The sequence below is a fragment of the Epinephelus lanceolatus genome, chromosome 9 (genome assembly GCF_041903045.1).
Source record: "Epinephelus lanceolatus isolate andai-2023 chromosome 9, ASM4190304v1, whole genome shotgun sequence".
Taxonomy (NCBI): Eukaryota; Metazoa; Chordata; class Actinopteri; order Perciformes; family Serranidae; genus Epinephelus; species Epinephelus lanceolatus.
The window spans coordinates 27,916,981-27,941,243 of record NC_135742.1 but is presented as its reverse complement, the minus strand read 5'-3'; the positions used below and the strand labels follow the sequence as shown (position 1 = coordinate 27,941,243).

At 39.3% G+C, this 24,263-nt stretch overlaps 3 protein-coding genes and 1 long non-coding RNA gene across 4 annotated transcripts; 3 read left to right on the top strand and 1 right to left on the bottom strand.

Moving 5' to 3' along the window:
* The first annotated feature begins 69 nt into the window (after window positions 1–69).
* On the top strand, window positions 70–7,544 carry LOC117252308 (arrestin domain-containing protein 3-like). The gene is made up of 5 exons (XM_078171072.1): window positions 70–342; window positions 968–1,115; window positions 1,721–1,817; window positions 6,078–6,334; window positions 6,682–7,544. The coding sequence occupies exons 1-5, from the start codon at window positions 71–73 to the stop codon at window positions 6,850–6,852; spliced, it is 945 nt and encodes a 314-aa protein (XP_078027198.1). The 5' UTR covers window position 70; the 3' UTR covers window positions 6,853–7,544.
* Window positions 1,890–5,705, bottom strand: LOC144464284 (uncharacterized). Its single transcript, XR_013492034.1, has 2 exons — window positions 4,951–5,705; window positions 1,890–4,855 (listed from the first exon to the last, which is right to left on the bottom strand). It is a non-coding gene; the product is annotated as an uncharacterized LOC144464284 (long non-coding RNA).
* A 1,676-nt stretch (window positions 7,545–9,220) lies between the features above and the next one.
* Window positions 9,221–16,954, top strand: LOC117253053 (arrestin domain-containing protein 3-like). The gene is made up of 6 exons (XM_033620391.2): window positions 9,221–9,491; window positions 9,983–10,040; window positions 10,134–10,281; window positions 10,889–10,985; window positions 14,226–14,482; window positions 14,865–16,954. Exons 1-6 carry the CDS (start codon window positions 9,242–9,244, stop codon window positions 15,033–15,035), a joined length of 981 nt encoding a protein of 326 aa, XP_033476282.2. The 5' UTR covers window positions 9,221–9,241; the 3' UTR covers window positions 15,036–16,954.
* Window positions 16,955–17,506: 552 nt separating this feature from the next.
* LOC117252144 (uncharacterized) lies at window positions 17,507–23,711 on the top strand. Its single transcript, XM_033618846.2, has 6 exons — window positions 17,507–17,658; window positions 18,467–18,870; window positions 19,001–19,157; window positions 20,379–20,498; window positions 20,880–20,970; window positions 21,548–23,711. Exons 1-6 carry the CDS (start codon window positions 17,607–17,609, stop codon window positions 21,744–21,746), a joined length of 1,023 nt encoding a protein of 340 aa, XP_033474737.2. The 5' UTR covers window positions 17,507–17,606; the 3' UTR covers window positions 21,747–23,711.
* The last annotated feature ends 552 nt before the right edge of the window (window positions 23,712–24,263 follow it).

Below are 24,263 nucleotides of genomic sequence, written 5' to 3'. Positions count from 1 at the left end.
ACTATTAGTAAGCCAATCCCTCTTGCCGTGTAGCCACATATGGGGGAAACACAGTGCTGATACATCTAAAATGTCTCCGATAAAGGACCTGCATCTCGTCTATGAATATCTAAATGAAGATGGGACATTTTCTGAAGGAGATACTATCACAGGCACAGTCAGTTTTACTGTGACAGAAGCAACCAAAGTGAAGGGGCTGATGGTGAAAGCAAAAGGAGATGTGAATGTGCACTGGACACGTGGCTCTGGGGATAGCGAGGAATCGTACAGTGCGCACAAGAGATACTTTAAAGTCAAAGAGTACCTGATTGCAGAAACTGGTAGGGCAAATACATGCATGATGTACTTGTCTACCTTAACACTTGAACATAATTTGTTATTTTAAAATATTAGCTGTTAGTTTTAGGATGGCTGTACACAGCCTACCTTGTACTGTAAGTTACAGCTATACTGTGCCCGTATTGCTTTTAATATGGGTACCTGAGGATGTTTACACTGTCTGCTTGTCCATCAAATCCATTATTTCTTTAGATATGCTGTTTCACAAATATATAATCTGCTAATAGTTTTTAAAACACCTAAAATACATCATGAATAAATGTTATCTACTTGTGTATCGTAGATTATGGTCTATACCTTGTACATGTCCACACACATTCTGAACTGCATAGATTTTTCCATTACAGCTTGACTTCCCAGAACTACATGAGCCTCACAGTCTCATTGAGCACACACCACAAAGTAGCCTACATGAATCCAGCTCTGTCATTTGTAAAGTCTCTACAGAAAGTGTCATTCATTCTCACTTTTTTGCAGGTACTGATCTCCCCAAAGGAGACCATTGCTTTTCGTTTCGTCTTCAAATCCCACAGGGGTAAGTGGGAATTTCTAGCATCTAGCATTTGTACTATGGCATTGTTTGCTAATACAAATAATACTGCATTCACGGACTGGTTCTGCTTTACAGGGACATGCCGTCATCCTTCAAGGGGATTCATGGTAAAATTGTTTATATCCTTGAAGCAAAGATGTCCAGGAGCTGGCGGTGGCCCACTACAGTAAAAGAAGAGCTCAAATTTGTTTCAAAAAATCTTCTGCATCTTGGCCAGGTAATGGTAAGTGGGACACTACAATGAAACATGTTGTGAAAGTGACATGTTATTTACATTTTCCAAATTAACTTTAATATTATAATGGGAAAATAGTTAAGATAAGAAGTCACACGACTTAGGAGCCAGTTGGCTTAGACAGAGGTAAATAAAGGGGTTCAGGGAAAAGCAACAATAAAGAGTTAATTTTATTGTTGCCTTTTATTTATTCAGAGTCTGAATTTAGTTTACTGAAATTTGTTGTGGAGAAAGTTCTAACATTATAGCAGTGTAAATATGATATGGAGAAAGCAGGCAACAGGACCTTCTGTAATAGATATTATACAATATGAAGTGTAATATGTTGAACAACAGAAAGCCAGTTGTTTCAATAAACAGGAAATGGAGCCATTTCCACGAAAAGGAGTGAAGCTGGGAGTGAGGTGAGTGGTGTTACTGATCTGACCTAATGGCCCATTAGAGAATCATTAGAGAGCATACAGACATACAAGTATTGCTCATCCCCATCTTAAACCTTTCAAGATGCCAGTATTTCTTCTGAACTTTGAATTTCAGCTGTGTGAGGTATTACGCCGATATGAAATAATGCTGGTTTGTATGATTTGTTCTAGTGTCCCCAGTCTGGTTCAGTGGACAAAGAGACGGGGGTTTTCTCCAAAAGATTGGTCCAAATGTCTGCTACCGTTGACAGGAAGTTCTGCTCTCCAGGTAAAGGCACTCTGGCTCACATGGAACACAACCAAGTGTCAATGTGAAAACAAAAAGTAATGATTTCCAAATCCTTTCTGATCTATATTTAGTTAAATACAGTACAAAAACAAGATATATAATGTTCTAGAAGAGGAAGAATTTTCAACTTTTCCACTCTGTTGTCATACACAGACAGGCCTGAAATACACACACATGCACAAACAGGATGCATTAAATGCAGAGATGTCAGAGTAAAGGGGCAGGCCATGGACAGGCGCCCTGAGCAGTTGGGGGGCACTCTCTAGTCCATAGCCATTGAGTACAGCATACCATACCATGACTTAGTCATACCAAAAATTAGAAAGAAACAGCAACATTCAGCCACAGGGGGAGCCACAGCGATCAGTCACATTTTAGCCATTTTTAAGCATTTTTCTGTTGTTATAGCGCCACCCAGTTGCCAATTAGAGTTAAATTTCTCCAGTCACCTCTACATATCTACCAAGTTTAGTAAGAAACGATATGGCGGTTAGGCCTAGATAAGAAATTAGCTCTCTAGTGCCCCCATTTTGTTTGATGGGGTCAATAATGGAGGGGTCCCCTCAGATCATGTGTGGTCATATGCCTACAAAGTTGCGTGGTGATCGGTGAAACTCTTGAGATGTTATACACCTTTATGTGATGAGCCACGCCCTCCACAATATTCATTGCTATTAACTAGAGGGAACTTTAGATACTGGTCCTTAGATTATGTTCACCGAGTTTCATGCAGATTGGTCAAACTTCCTAGGAAGAGATCGATTTCAAGTGTTTTTCAAAAAATTCAAAATGGTGGGAAATCTATATAACCGGAAGTTATGGGTTCTTGAGGCAAATTTGTTCCTCATGAGGAGAGGCATCTCCGTGCAAAGTTTCATGTCTCTACGACATATGGGGCATGAGATATGTCCATTCAAAGTTTGCAATTTCAATCGGTTGATATAGCGCCCCCTTTGGCCAACTGATGTAACATTGCTTCATTCGCATCCTCCCATGACCCTCTACCACTGTGCCAAATTTCACATGGATTGACCAAGTCAGTGAGGAGAAAAACGTGGAACAGACACACCCACAGACAGAGTTTTCTGTTATGGTTTGTTCAAAGCCTGGACCCAAATGCACGACTCAGATAAACAGTGAATAACAAGTCTTTAATGTTCAATGTGCTGGCAAGTGCAAGGGGGAGGGGTGGTGCGTAGTTCCAGGATCCAGACGTGGTGAGGAGGGTGTGTTTCTGCAGACCTGGAGGCTGCAGATTCAGACCTGCAGATCTGGACCCGCAGTTCTGGACACCTTGTATTTCGCGACAGCGCCCTCTATTTCATTGGAAGCCAACATACTATTACAACTATTGAATATGGCCGACGACGATCCGAATGTGAATCATATTATTTGTTTAAACTATTTTGTTGACTTGAATTAGAGAGCGAACTTCATGTTTTACAGTGATACGTTTAAAATGATATGACTGTCTTTACCACGATAGTCTGAAAGGCACGTCAAATATGGGTTAAAGTAGTAGGTAATAGTTTAGCTTGTTAGCAATGAACTGTTTGACCTGCACATTTTGTTTCATGAAACCGAAGCACGATGACGAATAATTTTAGCATGTGCTTTAAATTAAACATGAATAAATGATTAAAGCAATGAAGTGGATGATATGAGAAAAACGTGCATAGGCTTACGTTTTCATACAAGCATGAAACTGTTTACATATTGGCAATTAGTGTACTTTATGCTAAAAGTTAATTTTGTATTCATGTATATCAAAAAAATAAAGGTGTATCCTTTATTTTTTATATATTTTTTCCTTTATTATTCATAATATATATCATGTGTGTTTATATCACTACATTGATATTACTCTATAGCATATATTTAGAGATTCTGTGGATAGAAATTAAGCTCATCCAGCGCAGATGATCAGAAATTTATTTTTGTCTATTATTAGGTTTTGGCCTTGTTTATGTGTGTAAAACGGTTGAAAAATCTTAACTTTGAATAATTAGGGACTCTCTTTTTAAGGTGCACATAACAATCCACATAAAAGAAAGGGGAAACCACAGTGAAGTGGAGGAGTTTTGTGGGGGATCGAAAGGCAGATGAGGAAGGAAGGGGCACTATTGTTAATATGTCGATATAATAATGTATTTGCTATGCTCCAGAATCTTCAGTATTTCAGTGTAGACTGTGATAAGTATTTAAATTTTTTTTTTTTTTAAGTGTTTCTGTTTTCAATTTTGTGATATGTTTGATTTCTTTTTTTCTCTGCAGATCTCCCTGATGTGTGATGTAACCGCTGCACACAATAACATTTCAAACCATTTCAGTATTTCACAGCCTTTGTTTCAAATTCCCACAACAAAAGTGAGCACTGGACACCCAAGACCAGACATTTCCTATTATATGTTGTAGCGGGTTTGATCAATGCAGTGCAAGTTTTTGGCGTGCCAGTCAGAGCAGTCTGATGAATATTAAGAAATAAAGAACTAAAATAGTTGGATCAAACCATACAGAACAACCAGCAAACAATAATGATGCAGAACAGCACCCAGGCATAAATCAACAATTAAATCTTGGTATTTTTATTCGGGTGTAATAAAATTTTAAAATTGTAAATTGTAATAAAGCATTAAAAGTCCTACTTCTTTCAAACAGTGGTGTTTGGGTGAGACTGATTTAGTTGCAGTTATACAGCCGTCCAGTAGGGGACAAAAAACAAGGGGTCTAGAACTGCGGGTCCAGAATTGCGGGTCTGAATCTGCAGTCTCCGGGTCTGCAGAGACATACTATTGGGGGACGTGGCTCGTGAAACCACCAGTGCGGGGAAGAGTGAGAGTGTCTTTGATGTGGCGTCCGCCACGTGGTAATGGCGGTGCTGCGGCACGGCGCAGTGGTGTCCGTCTCTCGAGCGTACTCACTCTGAAGGGAAACACAGGAAAGCAGGCGACGGGCAGGCCGGTCCACAGGCAGGCAGAGAAGACGCACACACGAGATCACGAGGCAAGCACGGCAATCTGAGTTGAGGTGGAAGGAACACAGAGGTATTAGCTACACAAGCTAATAATAAGGCACAACGGCAAAAACACAGAGGAGCCAGGATGCAAACTACCACGTAGACTGATGAAACGATCTGGCGCCGTGTAGGAGGGAATCCAGAGGCTTTATGGAGTAGTCTGGGGCCATTAGTGGCCGTTTTGGTAAGGAAACAGAACCAGGGCGAGTGAGACAGGATCTGGAATTCGATGGATGTGCCTTTCCGTAAAAATAAAAGCACCAAGCTAATAAAAATGCAGTGAAACTTTTAATTTAAAGAATATAATTTACAAGAAAAGCCCTAAGCCATTAAGTTAATCGATTTTCTTACACCTCTCATCACCCCAAATCGATGGTGCGCCAGAATTTAAAGTTTTACTATGGTGAACACTTTTAGTTTGGTGAATTTGGTGAATACCGCATCCGCTCCCTAGACCGGAACCAGAATCCAGACAAAATTCAGAGTGAATAGACACCAGCCTGGTGACGCGAGGCTATTATGGAGAGATTGATTACTGAAGTGAATTCACCTGCCGCTGCCTGTGGAAGGAGACCACGCCCACATGCACACACACACAACAGACAGGGGGAGAGACACAGGAGGAATAATACAGACTGGGAATGACAACACACACACACATAAGGGAGAAGGAAGGGCTGCCATGATGAGGATCATGACATTTTTATCATTATATAGGAAGATTATGAAATTAATGCCTGCAGTACCTCCCAAAACAGTTGGGAAAGGGGCAACAAAAGACCGGGAAAGTTGTCGAAAGCTCAAAAACACCTATTATGAACATTCCACAGGTAAACAGGTTAACTGATAGATCATTGGGTATCAACTCTGTCCAAACTTTAAGGAACATGTTGCAGGCGTCAAACTCAGAATGAGTGTATATTTACAAAACACAATAAAGTTGATCAGTTTGAACATTAAACATCTTGTCTTTGTACTGTATTCAATTGATTTGAGGTTGATAAGGATTTACAAATTATTGCATTCTTTTGTCATTTATGTTTTACACAGCATCCGAGCTTTTTCAGAATTGGGGTTGTATGAATATGCTCTAATGGCAAGTTTGTACATCACTTAGATTGTATGTATAGGCCTTTGTGTTAAATATAATATTTTCCCTGTATGGTGACATTATTCTAGAAGAAAAAGAGTATATTTAGATGTAATGATTTTTTTTTTGATAGGTGACACAATATCTATTGTTGCCCAAATCAGCAACTCCTCTTCCAAAGAAATGAAGCCCAAATTCAGTTTACATCAGAAGGTAGTGTACCATGCCAGTGGCTCCACTCAAACTGATGACCAATGTCTGTGCAAAATAATCGGAGAGGTTATCACAGAGAAGTCAGAGAGAACTGTGACCTGCCAAATGGAGATTCCTCCTGATGTCCTCTACGCTCTCCATAACTGTGAACATATCTCAGTTGAACATTACCTCAAGGTACGTAATAATGTTATTGTGACGTTACATCAACTCAGAACTGAAGTAAATGCAAATATTGGCACTTAAGTAATTGTAACACGGATGATTATTGTCTTACATTACCTTTATCAGATTGCACGATCAACGTGATAGTTTCATAAATGTTAGTCTGATTCAAATCATCTCTGTGTTATGTCCTGTCTGCTGGTAAAGGTTATATTTTCTTGTTTTGAGGTCCTGGTCATTACTATTTTGTTTCGTATACTCACCTTTTGCCTGACTGATTGTTTGCACCACCTTGATTAGCTGAACCTGTCCCTTATTGGTAGACAGATTTTACTTCTTGAAATGTGTGTGTTTCACAGGTGTATTTGGACATCAGTTTTGCCTCTGACCCAGAGGTGGTGTTTCCACTGGGCATCGTTCCTTCTAGCATGGTCTCCCTTCAGCCTGATGAGGCTGCGGGGCCTTACTCAGCATGGGGTGCTGGAGCCCCAAGTTACAGCTACTTCCCTCCCCCTGCCGTCCCTATGTGACCTTGTCCTATATCCCCTGGCTCAGGTGCTTATGGATACCCGGCACCAGATCCCACTCAACATGCAAGAGATAGATAGTTAAGTAGAGCATTGTATCAGTCACAGTGGGAAATTTTACTGTTACAGCAGCTCAGAGTGTTGCAACAAAATATAGCCTACAATATTTACCAACAATATACAATACTTGTAATACTTCTGTAGTTATAAGCGACTGTAATAATCAGTGTCCACAACAGGCTGCTCCATATACTTTCTCAACTGCAGTTTCATCTTCATCAAGCCCCTACTGCTCCACCTCTGCTTCAACAAAAGTATTAACAAATGTGAAACTGTGTTGTTGTTTTTTACAGTTATGGATGAAAAATGATGTGTTTGTACCCCTTATTCATTTCACTGTAGGGTGGAAAATTGTTAAATTTAGTTCAGTGAAAACATATTTTCATTTGGTTCCTTGTTTTCATTAAAGATCTTTGCTAATTCGGGCAATGCCCTTAAACTCAACTAGTTTTCCTCAATATCAGGGATGTGAAACTTATTTTAGTTCATGGGCCACATACAGCCCAATTTGATCTCAAGTGGCCCGGACCAGTGAAACCATTGCATAATAACCTATAGATAACAACCTCTTCAAATGTTTCCCTTTTTCAGTGTAAAAATTCTGAACGTTCATCTATTTACAAAAGAAATGATGAAGAGCCCATGATATCATCGGAAAAATTATGTGAAAATTCAACAGTATGTCTCAGATTTTTCAGATTTAGTCAGTCTTTACTCACTTTCATTCCATGTGCTTTTTTCCCCAGAATTTTGCACTTTAGTGGAAGCTATTGAAGAAGCAGATTAAGTCATGCCCTGCCTTACAAACCCCATATTGTTTTAAGTTATAAGTCTGATACAGATTATTTTGTACTGAAGTTGCTGCAATATTTTGCATGTTCAATATCTAAAAATGTGACCACAGTATATTCATTGGTATCTCAGAGAGCTGTCTTGGTGGGATGGAAAAGCCTCTTACATGAAGTATCTTTTACATGAAGTAGCTACTCATTATTTAACTGTTTCTGAAACCTCTTAGGCCCTGATCACACAGGACATGTTTGCAGGCTGCAAAACATGAGGTGCGCTGCAATGCATTTTTTTTTTTTTAAACCAATGCCACTAGTAAAAGAAAACGTCTGCTCCGCCTTTTTATTGTTTCCAGGCAACCACCCCATCACCTCCTAACATTCTCGTGTAATCAATTTATTTCATTCATTTGACAGTAATTATTATCTATACCCTAAAATGTTCAGGCAGAGGTCTGGTTGAGGGTGAGAGGCTGTCAGTTAATAGTTTGTTGGGTGCATGGAAACAGAGATCTGTGTGGGTAGCCTACATGAGACCCTAAAAAAGAGGGTGGATCACGGGGAGTACCACCAGTTGGTCCAGGAGCTTCTCCTCCATGATGGCCGTTTCCAGGCATATTTTAGGATGACTCATGGGCAGTTTGACAACCTGCCGTCTATCGTCGGGCTGTATAGCTCTGGGTATCCAGCAACCGCTACCACCAGTTTCTCCTCCATTTTTTTGCCAGCTTTAAACTTGTTGTCATGACAACCACAGAAGGCCTGCGTCTATGGTATGGTAAAGCCAGGTCCATATCCTGCTGGGGCTGTTGGTGGTCTGAGCTGCAGCAACTTCCCTCCCCCTGCATTGTCCATGGGTCCTTATCCTGCATTCCCACACTCAGGGAGTTATAGAAGCCCAAGAGCCCAAAAGCATTCAGCACCACCTTCTGTGTACCCAGGTAACCCACCTGTGTATGCTGGTCCACCAGGCGTGTATCCTGTTCATCCAGCACACATGAGTTGGGGCTTCAATAACCAATCAATCTGTACTCCACCCTTTGCCCACTGCTCCAATACTTCAACCACTTCTCTATCCCCCAGAGATCTACACATTCCGTCCTCCACCCTTTCACATATCCCTAACTGCTCCTACATACAGCCTGCTGCCTTCTGCACCAATGATGAGCACAGACTTTCTGTCTCAACTGGATGAAGCTCCTCCAGCACTCATACCAGTTAAATTTCTCGATATTAACACATTGTAAATAGTACAGTATTTACACATAAGATCCAATTAACTCACTGTTTTTACCAAACAATCCCCTTAAACTTGTGCAAATCTGAAGAGCCTTTTTTGTGCATTCTGCTGTTGTGTTATCTGGATTGTTCTCCTCACACAAAACAAAAATAGAATGTTTTCTAATGACCTCAAGCTCAGAGCAGAGCAGAGCCGCGCCTAGTTGTGGGAGGCAGCTAACAGTTATCAGTCAGGACTATTAGTAAGCCAATCCCTCTTGCCGTGTAGCCACATATGGGGGAAACACAGCGCTGATACATCTAAAATGTCTCCCATAAAGGACCTGCATCTCGTCTATGAATATCTAAATGAAGATGGGACATTTTCTGAAGGAGATACTATCACAGGCACAGTCAGTTTTACTCTGACAGAAGCAACCAAAGTGAAGGGGCTGATGGTGAAAGCAAAAGGAGATGTGAATGTGCACTGGACACGTGGCTCTGGGGATAGCAAGAAATCATACAGTGCGCACGAGAGATACTTCAAAGTCAAAGAGTACCTGATTGCAGAAACTGGTAGGGCAAATACATGCATGATGTACTTGTCTACCTTAACACTTGAACATAATTTGTTATTTTAAAATATTAGCTGTTAGTTTTAGGATGGCTGTACACAGCCTACCTTGTAAGTTATAGCTATACTGTGCCCATATTGCTTTTAATATGGGTACCTGAGGATGTTTACACTGTCTGCTTGTCCATCAAATCCATTATTTCTTTAGATATGCTGTTTCACAAATATATAATCTGCTAATAGTTTTTAAAACACCTAAAATACATCATGAATAAATGTTATCTACTTGTGTATCGTAGATTATGGTCTATACCTTGTACATGTCCACACACATTCTGAACTGCATAGATTTTTCCATTACAGCTTGACTTCCCAGAACTACATGAGCCTCACAGTCTCATTGAGCACACACCACAAAGTAGCTTACATGAATCCAGCTCTGTCATTTGTAAAGTCTCTACAGAAAGTGTCATTCATTCTCACTTTTTTGCAGGTACTGATCTCCCCAAAGGAGACCATCGCTTTTCGTTTCATCTTCAAATCCCACAGGGGTAAGTCAGAATTTCTAGCATCTAGCATTTGTACTATGGCATTGTTTGCTAATACAAATAATACTGCATTCACGGACTGGCTCTGCTTTACAGGGACATGCCGTCATCCTTCAAGGGGATTCATGGTAAAATTGTTTATATCCTTGAAGCAAAGATGTCCAGGAGCTGGCGGTGGCCCACTACAGTAAAAGAAGAGCTCAAATTTGTTTCAAAAAATCTTCTGCATCTTGGCCAGGTAATGGTAAGTGGGACACTACAATGAAACATGTTGTGAAAGTGACATGTTATTTACATTTTCCAAATTAACTTCAATATTATAATGGGAAAATAGTTAAGATAAGAAGTCACACGACTTAGGAGCCAGTTGGCTTAGACAGAGGTAAATAAAGGGGTTCAGGGAAAAGCAACAATAAAGAGTTAATTTTATTGTTGCCTTTTATTTATTCAGAGTCTGAATTAAGTTTAATGAAATTTGTTGTGGAGAAAGTTCTAACATTATAGCAGTGTAAATATGATATGGAGAAAACAGGCAACAGGACCTTCTGTAATAGATATTATACAATATGAAGTGTAATATGTAATAACAAACAGAAAGCCAGTTGTTTCAATAAACAGGAAATGGAGCCATTTCCACTAAAAGGAGTGAAGCTGGGAGTGAGGTGAGTGGTGTTACTGATCTGACCTAATGGCCCATTAGAGAATCATTAGAGAGCATACAGACATACAAGTATTGCTCATCCCCATCTTAAACCTTTCAAGATGCCAGTATTTCTTCTGAACTTTGAATTTCAGCTGTGTGAGGTATTACGCCGATATGAAATAATGCTGGTTTGTATGATTTGTTCTAGTGCCCCCAGTCTGGTTCAGTGGACAAAGAGACGGGGGTTTTCTCCAAAAGATTGGTCCAAATGTCTGCTACTGTTGACAGGAAGTTCTGCTCTCCAGGTAAAGGCACTCTGGCTCACAGGGAACACAACCAAGTGTCAATGTGAGACATAAAATGCATGTTTACAGCTTTGTACATTGTACAACCCCAAGTCCAAAAGGTTGGGACCAGTGTTAAACATAAATAAAAACAAAAAGAAATGATTGCCAAATCCTTTCTGATCTATATTTCAATACAGTACAAAAACAAGATATACAATGTTCTAGAAGAGGAAGAATTTTCAACTTTTTCCCTCTGTTGTCATACACAGACAGGCCTGAAATACACACACATGCACAAACAGGACCTATATATGCATTAAATGCAGAGATGTCAAAGTAATGGGGCAGGCCATGGACAGGCGCCCTAAGCAGTTGGGGGGCTCGGTGCCTTGCTCAAGAGCATCTTGGCAGTGCCCAGGAGGCAAACTAGCACCTCTCCAGCTGCCAGCCGACCCTCCATACTTCGTCCGCACAGGGACTTGAACTAGCAGCCCTCCAGTTCCCAACCCAAGTCCGTATGGACAAGCTTAATTGATTTTTATAAATATACACTCACTAGTCCATACCCATTGAGTACAGCATACCATACCATGACTTAGTCATATCAAAAATTAGAAAGAAAAAAAAAAACATTCGGCCACAGGGGGAGCCACAGCGATCAGTCACATTTTAGCCATTTTTAACCCTTTGATGCACAACGCACACCCATTCTAATGCACAACATGGGTCAAAAACGACCCATATCCATTTCCCATGTTATTTCATGCTGGCTAAGTGTTTCTTTGCTCTATCTTTTGAAATGAAATTATTTTATGATTGAATATTCCAAGTATTCTTTAAATATCTTGTTTTTGATTACAACAGATCATTATTTCCATTTTTCTTTTCATGCTTTATGAACAAATATAGTTTTTGTATTACTACATCAAGTTTACACACAGATCAAAAATGACCCATTCGTCCAAGTGTGATTTAAAATTAAATGACTTAATACTATAATAATTATTTGTTTAAAATAATTACTTTAGCAGTGAGTGGGGCCAAACACTCATACAATATTTGCAACATGTTTATTTATCATTTTGTCACATACACATACCTCTGATAACAGATAACATGGCTATGTAGAGACAGAAATGACATGCCATGGTGTAAATAAGATAAATGACATAGGGCTACTGAGTTTGTTTAATAAAAGGACAAGTTATAGACATGTTCTATAGGAAAGGTAACCTTAAATGACTTCTGTTGTGATCTGGTGCTATATAGAAAATAAAATTAAATAAAATTAACTTGACCTTCAAGGGGGGGTGGGGGTGGTTCATTCTAGAACATGCGCTTCAACTAGAACTAGTAGCAGCAAAGTCTGGTAGCTCTGCAATTTTACTTAGTTTTACTGAATTTTTATTATATGTTTCTCGACTACTAATGGATACTTCTGTGAAGAGAAGAGTTTATTCAAGAGAGGAGCTTTTTTCGTTGAAACGGAGCAAGTCTGGAGGACACCATCCTATTAAGTTAGTTATCTAACTACTTGGCTAAGTAGTTAGTTTAGCTAACTATTGTAGTAGCTAAACTAACTACTTAGCCAAGTAGTTAGTTTAGCTAACTACAATAGTTAGCTAACTATAAAGAACTAAAATAGAATATGTCAACAGCTAGCTAGCTAACAGTAATTACTTACAAGTAATGTACTCACTCTCAAGGTAACCTAAACCTAATCAAATATAATGTACAACTATATTTCACAATTATCATCAAATATTTTCTTAGGGTAATGTTTGAACAATTGTAAAACAAGACTAACATGTATCAGATGTGCAAAGGGAGCTGTGCTGAGCTGAGCTGATAGTTGTCCGAGGAAAGTATGTTCCTACTTGCAAACAAACAACTTTCACAGGTTCCCGCCAAATGCTCATGTGTGCAAACTTGATGTAGAAATACAAAAGCTGTGCTTGTTCATAAAATACGAAAGGAAAAAATAGAAATGATGATTTGTGCTAAACAAAAGCAAGATATTTATTGATTACTTGGAATAATAAATGATAAAATACATTTATTTCAAAGATATATCATAGAGACACTCAGCCATACATGAAATAACATAGAAAATGGATATGGGTCATTTTAGACCCATGTTGTGCATTAGAAGGGTAGTGATACAAAAAGGGTTTTTATTCAAAAAGTAAGAAAGGAAAACATAAAATAAGGATGTATAATGATCAAGTTAATTGAGGAAAACCTGGAATACTGAATGATGAAATTAATGTATTGCAAAGATATAGAACATAAAAACTCAGTCGGGTCACTTTAGACCCATGTTGTGCATCAAATGGTTAAGCATTTTTCTGTTGTTATAGCACCACCCAGTTGCCAATTAGAGTTAAATTTCTCCAGTCACCTTGAGGCGTCCTGTTCTACATATCTATCAAGTTTAGTAAAAATCCATAAGGCGATTAGGCCTAGATAAGAAATTAGCTCTCTAGCGCCCCCATTTTGTTTGATGGGGTCAATAATGGAGGGGTCCCCTCAGATTATGTGTGGTCATATGCCTACAAAGTTGCGTGGTGATCGGTGAAACCCTTGAGATGTTATACACCTTTATGTGATGAGCCACGCCCTCCGCAATATTCATTGCCTTATAGAAGCTCAGTTTTAGTAAGTTTTCCACCTTTTGCCAAGAGGGAACTTTAGATATCGGTCCCTAGATTATGTTCACCGAGTTTCATGCAGATCGGTCAAACTTCCTAGGAAGAGATCGATTTTATGTGTTTTTCAAAAAATTCAAAATGGCGGAAAATGTATATAACCATAATTTATGGGTTCTTGAGGCACATTTGTTCCTCATGAGGAGAGGAATCTCTGTGCAAAGTTTCATGTCTCTATGACATAGGGGGCATGAGATATTCCCATTTAAAGTTTGCAATTTTAAATCGGTTGCTATAGCGCCCCCCTTTGGCCAATTGATGTAATATTGCTTCATTCGCATCCTCCCATGACCCTCTACCACTGTGCCAAATTTCACATGGATTGACCAAGTCAGTGAGGAGAAAAATGCGGAACAGACACACACACACACACAGAGTTTTCATCATTATATAGGAAGATGATGAAATTAATGCCTGCAGTACAAGTTTGTACATCACTTAGATTGTATGTATAGGCCTTTGTGTTAAATATAATATTTTCCCTGTATGGTGACATTATTCTAGAAGAAAAAGAGTATATTTAGATGTAATGATTTTTTTTTTTTGATAGGTGACACAATATCTATTGTTGCCCAAATCAGCAACTCCTCTTCCAAAGAAATGAAGCCCAAATTCAGTTTAAATCAGAAGGTAGTGTACCATGCCAGTGGCTCCACTCAAACTGATGACCAATGTCTGTGCAAAATGATCGGAGAGGTTATCACAGAGAAGTCAGAGAGAACTGTGACCTGCCAAATGGAGATTCCTCCTGATGTCCTCTACGCTCTCCATAACTGTGAACATATCTCAGTTGAACATTACCTCAAGGTACGTAATAATGTTATTGTGACGTTACATCAACTCAGAACTGAAGTAAATGCAAATATTGGCACTTAAGTAATTGTAACACGGATGATTATTGTCTTACATTACCTTTATCAGACTGCACGATCAACGTGATAGTTTCATAAATGTTAGTCTGATTCAAATCATCTCTGTGTTATGTCCTGTCTGCTGGTAAAGGTTATATTTTCTCGTTTTGAGTTCTTGGTCATTACTATTTTGTTTCGTATACTCACCCGTTGTCTCGTTACAGATAAATTCACTTCCTGTCCTTTTGCCTGCCTGATTGTTTGCACCACCTTGATTAGCTGAACCTGTCCCTTATTAGTAGACAGATTTTACTTCTTGAAATGTGTGTGTTTCACAGGTGTATTTGGACATCAGTTTTGCCTTCGACCCAGAGGTGGTGTTTCCACTGGGCATCGTTCCTTCTAGCATGGCCTCCCTTCAGCCTGATGAGGCTGCGGAGCCTTACTCAGCATGGGGTGCTGGAGCCCCAGGTTACAGCTACTTCCCTCCCCCTGCCGTCCCTATGTGACCTTGTCCTATATCCCCTGGCTCAGGTGCTTATGGATACCCGGCACCAGATCCCACTCAACATGCAAGAGATAGATAGTTAAGTAGAGCATTGTATCAGATTCAGAATCAGAATCAGAAATACTTTATTGATCCCCGAGGAAAAATTATTTATGTTACAGGTGCTCCTGTAACATAAATTGTTTAAATAAGAAATTTAAACAATAGTATTTACAAATATATAGTTAAATAAACAGGAATTATTAACAAACATAAACGTAAATAAATACAGTCACGGTGGGAAATTTTACTGTTAAAGCAGCTCAGAGTGTTGCAACAAAATATAGCCTACAATATTTACCAACAATATACAATACTTCTGTAGTTATAAGCAACTGTAATAATCAGTGTCCACAACAGGCTGCTCCATATACTTTCTCAACTGCAGCTTCATCTTCATCAAGCCCCTACTGCTCCACCTCTGCTTTAACAAAAGTATTAACAAATGTGAAACTGTGTTCTGTGTTTGTACTAATGTTTATAACTTTTTAACAGTTATACTATAGATGAAAAATGACATGTTTGTGCCCCTTATTCATTTCACTGTAGAGTGGAAAATTGTTAGGTTTAGTATACTGAAATTATGTTTTCATTTGGTTCCTTATATTCATTAAAGATGTTTGCTCATTCATGGCAATGCCTTTAAACTCAGCTTTTCCTCTATATCAGGGGTGTCAAACTAGTTTGAGTTTGATCTCAAGTGGGTCAGACCATTGACACCATCGCATATTAACCCATGAATAACAAACCCTTCGAATGTTTCCCTTTTCAGTGTAAAGATTCTGAAAGTGTTCATCCATTTACAAAAGAAATAATGAACAGTCTGCAATATCCTCTAAAAATTATGTGCAAATTCAACAGTATGTCTCAGATTTTCCACATTCACTCAGTCTTCTACTCACTTTCATTACATGTGCATCATTTTCAGAATTTCCCACTTAATTGGAAGCTGTTGAAGAAGCAGGTTAAGTCTTCCCCTGCCTTACAAACCATTTACAATCTGAAGTTATGTCAGTGCCTCAGCAGCAGGGCTCCACCCCTATTGTTTTAAGATAGAGGTCTGATACAGATTCTTTTGTACTGATGCTGCTGGTTGACAATATTTTGCACAATGTTCAATATCTTAAAATATGACCACAGTAAGTATTCATTGTTATTTCAGAAATCTGTGTTCTGGTCGGGATGGAAAAGCCTCTGAGGCAGCATTTTACATGAAGTATCTACTCATTATTTAGCTGTTGCTGAAACCTTGTAGGCCCTGATCACACAGGCCATGTTTGCAGGCTGCAAAACATATATTTGAGGACGACTCGGGGCAGGGGCAGTTTGACAACCTGCTGTCTATCGTCAGGCTGTATAGCTCCGTGTTTCCAGCAACCGCTACCACCAGTTTCTCCTCCATTTTTTAACAGCTTTAAACTTGTTGTCATGACAACCACAGAAGGCCCGCCTCTGGAATCATCAGATTGGACAATGGGGAAAAGGTGGAGATGACATGGGGCGTTTTCTGCTCTGAATTGAAGTTTTTTCAGTTCTAGTTCAGAGTGCTCTGGCAAAACTGCCAGGTGCTTAGAATGCAGAGATGCAAAAGCAAAGCAAGCAAAAAGCTTCATTCTCATTCAAATCAATTACAAAATGACGCCCCCAACTGCTCAAATGTGTCCTGTGTGTTTAGGGCCTAAGCCTTCTCATGTGCATCAACATCAGGTGTGCACAGTCATCTAGAGGGCTGGATTGGACCCTTTGGTAGGCCAGTTCTGGCCCCCGGCCCATATGTTTGACACTCCTGCTCTATATGCAAGCTTTAAATTGATCAAGGTGCAAACCAAGGAGTATGGCTTTTGGTGCTTTACAGAAAAGTTACTGTAAGAGTTGCATGCAGCAAGGGAACTGTGTTTAATATTGAAATAAAACTGAATGCTGTTTGAAGATAAAGTTTGAATAATGAAGTCCACTGAATGTTTATTTTGATCCAGGCCTTTCACATGCTTTGTGGTGCATCATGACAGAGAAAAACATCATGTGACCACGCAGGCCCCAAAAGCTGTCCCATTCCTCACAGTAACGAGTGGACAGTCCTATTCAGCTCGGAGCACTGTTTTCTCCTTATAACAGATTTATGCTCTTTAAATCTAATTGGTAGTCCATGGAGTTGTAGCACACACTGGTTGTAAACACATTTTCTTGCCTGCCACAGTGTGTCTGAGGTGTGTTGGAAAACAGAGTAATAAAAGACAAAACAGCAAACAGTAAACAAACCAACACTGGTGTAGAAGTAGTAATAGAAAACAACCAGAGTTATCCATAATATTAAGAAACTGGTTTGAAGCCACACTTTGGGGATTATGCATACCCCCCTGAAGAGTTATGAGGAGGAATGCATGGGTCCACCATTCATCTATCCAAGTGATGGATGCACAGAGAGAGGCTGCATAACGTTTTATTCCCACCCACTTGCACTTGCCACTGAATAGAAACAGGCTGTATTGTCACGGGAGACTCCAAACAGTCTGCGCCTGTCATCGCCATCGCCATGGGAAGAAGGCTCCCGTGTGTCTACTTGCTTGTCTTCGTCATTTTCCAAGGTAAGAAAGATAAAGTTGTTGCAGCTGGTTGGCAAATATAACTGCAGCTTTTATTGCAGATGCTCGGTGTCAAAATTGAGAACGCAGCGTTTCTCGAAGCCAAGAAAATGTCAGTGTTTCTGCACAAGCTGTACAAATAGTTGCAGTACTGTTCGTCGTATCTTAAAGTTAGGCGAAAGACAGTCTCAAGTCTAAGCTGAAGTTAGTTAACTATGTCCCATTAATATTTCATCATGATAATTTTGGTTAGTTAGCCAACGCTGCGCATAACGCGGAGTTTACGCAAACGTTACACAAACACATTGAACAAAAATTGTGTTTCGATAAAGATAAATAACTATTTTCTTCTTCAGTTGTACGCCGAATGGAGCTAAATATTACCAGACACTAATTAGTCAAACATTTGGAGTTATATTTTATGGCACGTGTTTGTCAAGAAGCAAAGAAAGTTAAAATGAGCATTTCTTAAAGGGAATCTGGCTTTACATTTCCCTCAGACTCCAATATTTCTCCAGTATCTAAGAAACAGCCATTTGTACACATTGCAAACTCACCACTATCTTATCCCACTTTTACTCTTTGGTGACTATTATGTGTTAACTTTTAAAATATTGCAATATTATAAATTAAGCCATACTCTTCTGACTTGCATGATTTTTTCATAAATTTGAGTTTAAAACACAACTTAATTTTGTTTATATCTTTATACTTTGCTTCCTCCATAAATAACAACAATGGCTGAGAGGTTTGTAAAAATGATTCAAGCATGGTCAATTATAATTATTATTTTTTCTATGTCCCTTTGCAGAGGCACCTGGCTTCAAGATCCAGAACAAGCTGCTTGGAAAATGTCTGCAGGTGCAGGAAGGAACTTCAGGGAGAAGAGTATCTCTAGGTGATTGCAGCCCACATTTGGCCTTACAGGAATGGCGTTGGCACCCAGAGAGCCATGCTCTCAGAAATCACCACACCAAGGAGTGTCTGACGGCACCAGGAGAGCAGTACGAAGGTGTCCACATGCAGCCCTGCCTCTCTCAGGCTGAAAGTGAGGAGACTGGTGCCGGAGTGGCAGCGATGGATATGGGCAGTGAGGCAAGTGGCCAAGCATGGTCCTGTTCCAAGAAAGGTCACCTCACTTTGACAGGGAGGGGTCTGCACCTGAGTGCTACACAAGAATCCACTTTGGTCTTCCTTTCGAGGGAACATAAGCAGGTAAAAATATTTTAAGTAAGTTTTAAGAAAAGGTCCTTCTTCATGTGACATAACATCTGTAGAATAGTCTCACTTAGTTAAAGTGAGTCTGTTAAATGTCTAATGTTCTTTTGGTTACCATTTTTACAAGCCTGGCAGCAGGTGGCGGGCTCTTGACAACCAGACACTGTGCAATGGGAGAGACAACAAACATCACCAACACCAACCTCACCACAATCTGGGGAAGATGTTGGAGCCTGGAGTTTTTCCAAGTACTGTTGCCGATATACGCAGACAGGCTGAACCATGTAAGGAACTAAAAGTATCTCACCATTAGAAGCTTACTAAATATTGTCTTACTACAGTATGTGAATCTAACGAAATCAACATAAAGTTTCTTAAAGGACTCATCAGTGTCTTTGTCTAGTTTAAACCTCCTTTAATTACGACATCTATCAGCAGCAATGTACACACATGACATCATTGCTAACCTTTCTTTTTTAAAATCATATATAAAATCATTTTTTTAGAATGTTTGCCACTCTCTGGACAAGGCATGTCTGTGCATTTTAAATGTTTATTTGCAGATTTGGGAGTGACTACCAGGTGTAATCCTTTTTATAAAATAGTGCATCATGTTGTTCTTTATTATTTGTTTATTTTTGTTAATGTTACAGTGCATTATTAGAAAAAATAAATAACAGTAGATTATTGCTTTGTTGTCCTGCAGTTGGAAGCAGTGACCATTATTAAAACTCTCCTCAAAGGTGGGTTCAATGACCAGCCGACATCTAAGCATTAACACTAAAAAACATTAGACAAGCTATGTTGTCAGAAATTAAAAATCAAAACCATATCATAAACACGTAAACATGGCCATCGTGAAACAAATTCATTTGATAATTGCTCTTCAGTTGAAAAAGTTGCTGTTCAGCAACTGATTTAATGTTTTGAGTTCTTTGAATCCTTCCTCCAGTTCATGTGAAACATCCACAGATATGCAAGACAAAGTGTGCAAACAGCAAGTGATGAGAATACCTCAGTCAAGGACGTTTTGAAGCCCACAGTGAAACTCACTATTTCGTACAATGATTGGATTTAAAATTAAACGTGCAAACCATAGTTTTTGGGGCTGAAACATTCAAAAAGCACATACTGTATGCTTGTCATATCCAATATCAGTTATATCATGATGTGTTCTGCTGTGGCCTGCAGATTGCATTACAACATGCCTGCTTTTAGCCCGAGAATCCAATTCAGTCAAGTGCATTTTCCAATCAATATTTTCCTCTTCCTGGAAGGCAGCCAACTGCTCCATGACACAGCATCACTGCAGTGTTGATTCATGTTGTCTTTTACATTGGGCTGGTCCTGCATGAGGTGTTTTCTGTCTCACTGCTGAAGACGGACAAACACAGCTGTTGCTTGCTTTATCAAAAGGGCAGAGAAGTCAAATCTGTGATGTTCAGTTTTGGTTATTGCTTTTGGTTGAGTTGTTTTTGACTTGTTTCTTATTTCTCCACTTCCAGTTGAAGGTATAATGGCCGCTGAGGTTACAGAAACATATCATGGAATGGATGCTCCTCTTTCATCCCTGAGCACCAAATCCCCTGCAGATCCCACCATGATTTTCTTCAGTATGGACTATGGTAATTTCAGTCAACTATCATCACATTGAATGTATCCTTTGTATGTAAAATTTTACCAGTGGAAATATTGACTCCACAATACTTTCTGTAGGCTGACATAGCAGCTGTGTGGAAGTCCTCCCTGTTCAGTATAGCTGTAGTTACTTTTCCACCACTAGGTGGCGATGAATGAATGCAAAACTGAGAGCAAAGTTTATGGTGGGTGTGTTGCAATGTTTGTGAAAGAGTTTCAATGGGCTTTTATCTGCAGGTTCACAGTCTTGACAGACAATATACAAATGCATCATAAAGAGTCATAACTCAGACAGAGGTAAATATGAGTTCAAACATGGCCGTCGAAAATCAATGATGTGTTGCTTGTGCATGTGTACATGTGTGTAGGGATGGGCTGGAAGATAACCATGTTGGTACTGAGCTCTTTGGCTCTGGTCCTGGGGACTGTGATTCTTATTCTCAATGTTTACACCAATAGGTGAGTGCTAAACACATTTGTATAGATTTACCATTGAAAACATAAGTGCATTGATTTATTAGCTGACAAACATGAATATATTATCATTTTGTTATCATTTATATGGCAAAATACGCAACGTTTTACTAGTAGCAGCTTCTCTAAAACTAGGAGTGTCTTGTTTTTTGTGTTTAATGATACATTTGAGATTTTTGAGTCTTATTCTGAAGATGTAAGCAATTTTAAGACATCACTCTAGTCTCTGGTAATGTGACATGTGTATTTGAAAACCTTTGTCATTTCAGTGTAATGAATCAATTGAAACACAAACACATAAAACATAACAATAGGCAGACAAAGGGATACTGAATAGACACACACGTTGTACATGTTGGGGATCCACATCAAATAACCACAACCAAACCACAAAAAAACAAACTCAATTAAAATAAAGAACATAATTGGATGAAGAGACAGTGCTGTGTCTGAAAACCAAAAATAGGACACATCTGGGGCTAAACATTTCAAAGAGCTCTGATGCAAAGCAACATGCTGTACCTCCACCCACTGTCTGTCTTGTTCTGTCTTGCTCTGCCAGAAGAAAGAAGGTGGTGTGTGTTCTGAAGTCATACACTCCGAAGCCAGAGGTGAGTGTTCCCGGCTCCCCAGTGCCCAGTGAAAGAGCCCCACTGACAGAGCACGCCATGCGCCTCCCACACTCCTCCCCGACTTTACAGCGAGGAGCAATCCTGATTGAGTGGAAGGATGGCACTGTTACCCCGCTGTACGAGGCCTGAAGGTTGTGCTGTTGAAATATGTTTGGACACGGGTGTGTTTGTGCGAGAACACATGGTTTGTTGTACAAAGTTATGTATGTTATCTTCTGCATATGTCTGAAAGGCTATTGGTGCCAAAATTCTACTAAGCAAGCTATTGTTGTACTCTAGACTGTTTCATAAAAGGAAAAGTTCATGGATCGGTATGAGTCCTCAAAAACACTGAGATCTGATATTTGGTGTTTGACCTTTGACGTTTGAGATTTGAGGGATTGCTTGTTGGATGAAAGGATTGTAAAATTAATGTTTCAGCATTCACCATTGCATTGTTTGTAGGCTTACTATAAGTACAGTTCAAAGATTCAACAGAGTAAGCAATAGCTTAGGCTTCTAGTTGGATAAACACTTAAACTAATCTTTGTTTGCTTAGGCCTAAACTGTTTGAAGATGTGACCCTCTTGTTCCAGTTTGATTTCGGACACTGGTTTGCTGTGGAATCGGCCCAGCTGTCCCTTTACAAATTTGCTTGATTTTAAAGAGTTCAAAAGGTCTGCAGGCAATTTTTGACACAGTGTTGCCAAACAACATATCAAGACACACCTTGGTTACTGAGACTCACACCCTTAATATTAGGATTAACAGTAGGGCTGTGCCGAATAGGTGAGGCTTTGAAGTTTTCTTCATAACACTGACATTCAAATTCTAAACCAATAAGCTGCGTGGCGTTTTTCTATTCTTTTATTTTTGCATGCTATTCATTCTGTTTAAACCAGGTATTTCTGTACAGAAATAAAGATAGATTAGAGTGTGCAAGATTGTTTCATGTGGTCCAAACATTTTCAGTAACTCCAGAATGTTGTAATGACCTTTGGTACAGTCCTGGTTAATAGGCTATTTTAGGAAAATATGATTACACTTGTGTTGCAACTTTGTTGTGTTGAGTTGCAAAAAAGACTGATGGAGGTTGTTTTCATAACATAATTCAGTATTATTTAGCTTGTACTAAATAATAATAATAAGATTTCAGGAGAAAATCTTAACCTAGTTGACATAGGTTATGTCAGTAGTCTGACGCAGTATAATACGGTACTGTAATGCACTTTGCGTTGATACTGACACTACATCAACATTAATGAATTTAAATTGTTAATATTGAGAGTGCTTCTAACATTGAAGTGTGCGGTGCCACCTACCACAAAATGTCAAGTAAATTATATTGTTACACCTGTTTCCCTTATTGAGCAGAGAAATGCCACTGTACACCTTCTGAATTTAATTTTCTCTCTTTCACCAAACTAAGACTATCCTTGGCTCAATCGCCCTGTAAAACACACGTCATTCAAACTCAACAGAAACAAAAGAAACCTCACCAAAACTGCCTTAATTAGTCTTGCTAGTCATCTATTTAGTTAGTCTACCGTTCCAGTGATCACCAACTTTAGTTTGGTGGAAATAAACCCATAATTCACTGAGTTAGGTGTAAAAATATGCTTGTTTCCCCCATGGTCTCTCTCTGCTTTTGCGGCTATTCACAGTCCCATAATGTTATCCCCACCACTTGCAGCTGCCATGTCTGTCAGCTCGGCTGCCTGTTCTACCAGAAGAGACTGACCTCTGTTGGCGCGTGCTGTGCACTACATACACCGAGTTTAATGGAAAGCGGAGCGTCTGTATTTTGGATGGTACTGAAAAATATGCTGTCGGGATCTCTAAATAACCTGGTACACCATAGTACCTTAATACCGCTCAACCACTTTCACATTTGTTTCCTCCATCCTTAAAAGTTCAAAGTGAAGATTGTTTTCTATAGTTAAAAGGAAATGAGCCAGCTTTTGAGTGGAGATTATTTTGTCTATGGCTGACTTGTTGTATTTGCATGTGGCAACCTGTTAGACCACTAATTTGCACTAAATGGTGTTAGTTTTTTAACTAAAACGAAGTATTTTTATACTGTGAACTAGCTAATAAAATGGAATATGTATACAATTGACTTGCAGTGTTTTTGTGGCTACATCGTAACATGACGTTTTATCTGAAGCTTATGTTTGTCAGTGTTTATTGTACATCAGCCAGCCCATTCCCCTAGTTTTAACATAATCCTGAGTGAGGGGGAAAAGATAACGTTTACTGGCAAAAGAACCATTTATAGTAATTTCTTTGGACAGTCTGTAGGTATGCAGTAATCACAGATATGTTAAGTTGATGATGACGATGATGAGGCTTCCAGAGAACATGGCATTGCCCGTGGCACGGAAACTTCCCAGCAGGAAGAGTCTGTTTACAACAGAAAACCAAAGGCTGTTTTACTGTTTTTTTGGGAGAGGCCCAGGTGTTGTTAGGTAGGTTCATTTAATCTCTCCTTCGTTTTAACAATAATGAGCAGATCTGTGTTTGGACAAAACGCTCCCAGAAGGAAAGAACATTTGTGTCGTACATGTAAACCTGCGGCTTTGTCAGCTGTGCATTTGAAACCAGTACTTCTCTGCTTCTGTTATATGTGCTTTTAATGGACATTTTTGTGCACCGGTCCTAGAGCTG

Excerpts from the sequence above, each read along its gene's own strand:
- LOC117252308 (XM_078171072.1), top strand. The coding sequence starts at position 71 with ATGTCTCCGATAAAGGACCTGCATCTCGTCTATGAATATCTAAATGAA. Across the intron at positions 1,116-1,720 it reads TGCATCTTGGCCAGGTAATG|TGTCCCCAGTCTGGTTCAGT; the intron begins GTAAGTGGGACA and ends GATTTGTTCTAG. Across the intron at positions 6,335-6,681 it reads CAGTTGAACATTACCTCAAG|GTGTATTTGGACATCAGTTT; the intron begins GTACGTAATAAT and ends TGTGTTTCACAG.
- LOC117253053 (XM_033620391.2), top strand. The coding sequence starts at position 9,242 with ATGTCTCCCATAAAGGACCTGCATCTCGTCTATGAATATCTAAATGAA. Across the intron at positions 9,492-9,982 it reads GTACCTGATTGCAGAAACTG|GTACTGATCTCCCCAAAGGA; the intron begins GTAGGGCAAATA and ends ACTTTTTTGCAG. Across the intron at positions 10,986-14,225 it reads CAGGAAGTTCTGCTCTCCAG|GTGACACAATATCTATTGTT; the intron begins GTAAAGGCACTC and ends TTTTTTTGATAG.
- LOC117252144 (XM_033618846.2), top strand. The coding sequence starts at position 17,607 with ATGGGAAGAAGGCTCCCGTGTGTCTACTTGCTTGTCTTCGTCATTTTC. Across the intron at positions 18,871-19,000 it reads TTTCGAGGGAACATAAGCAG|CCTGGCAGCAGGTGGCGGGC; the intron begins GTAAAAATATTT and ends CATTTTTACAAG. Across the intron at positions 20,971-21,547 it reads CTCAATGTTTACACCAATAG|AAGAAAGAAGGTGGTGTGTG; the intron begins GTGAGTGCTAAA and ends TTGCTCTGCCAG.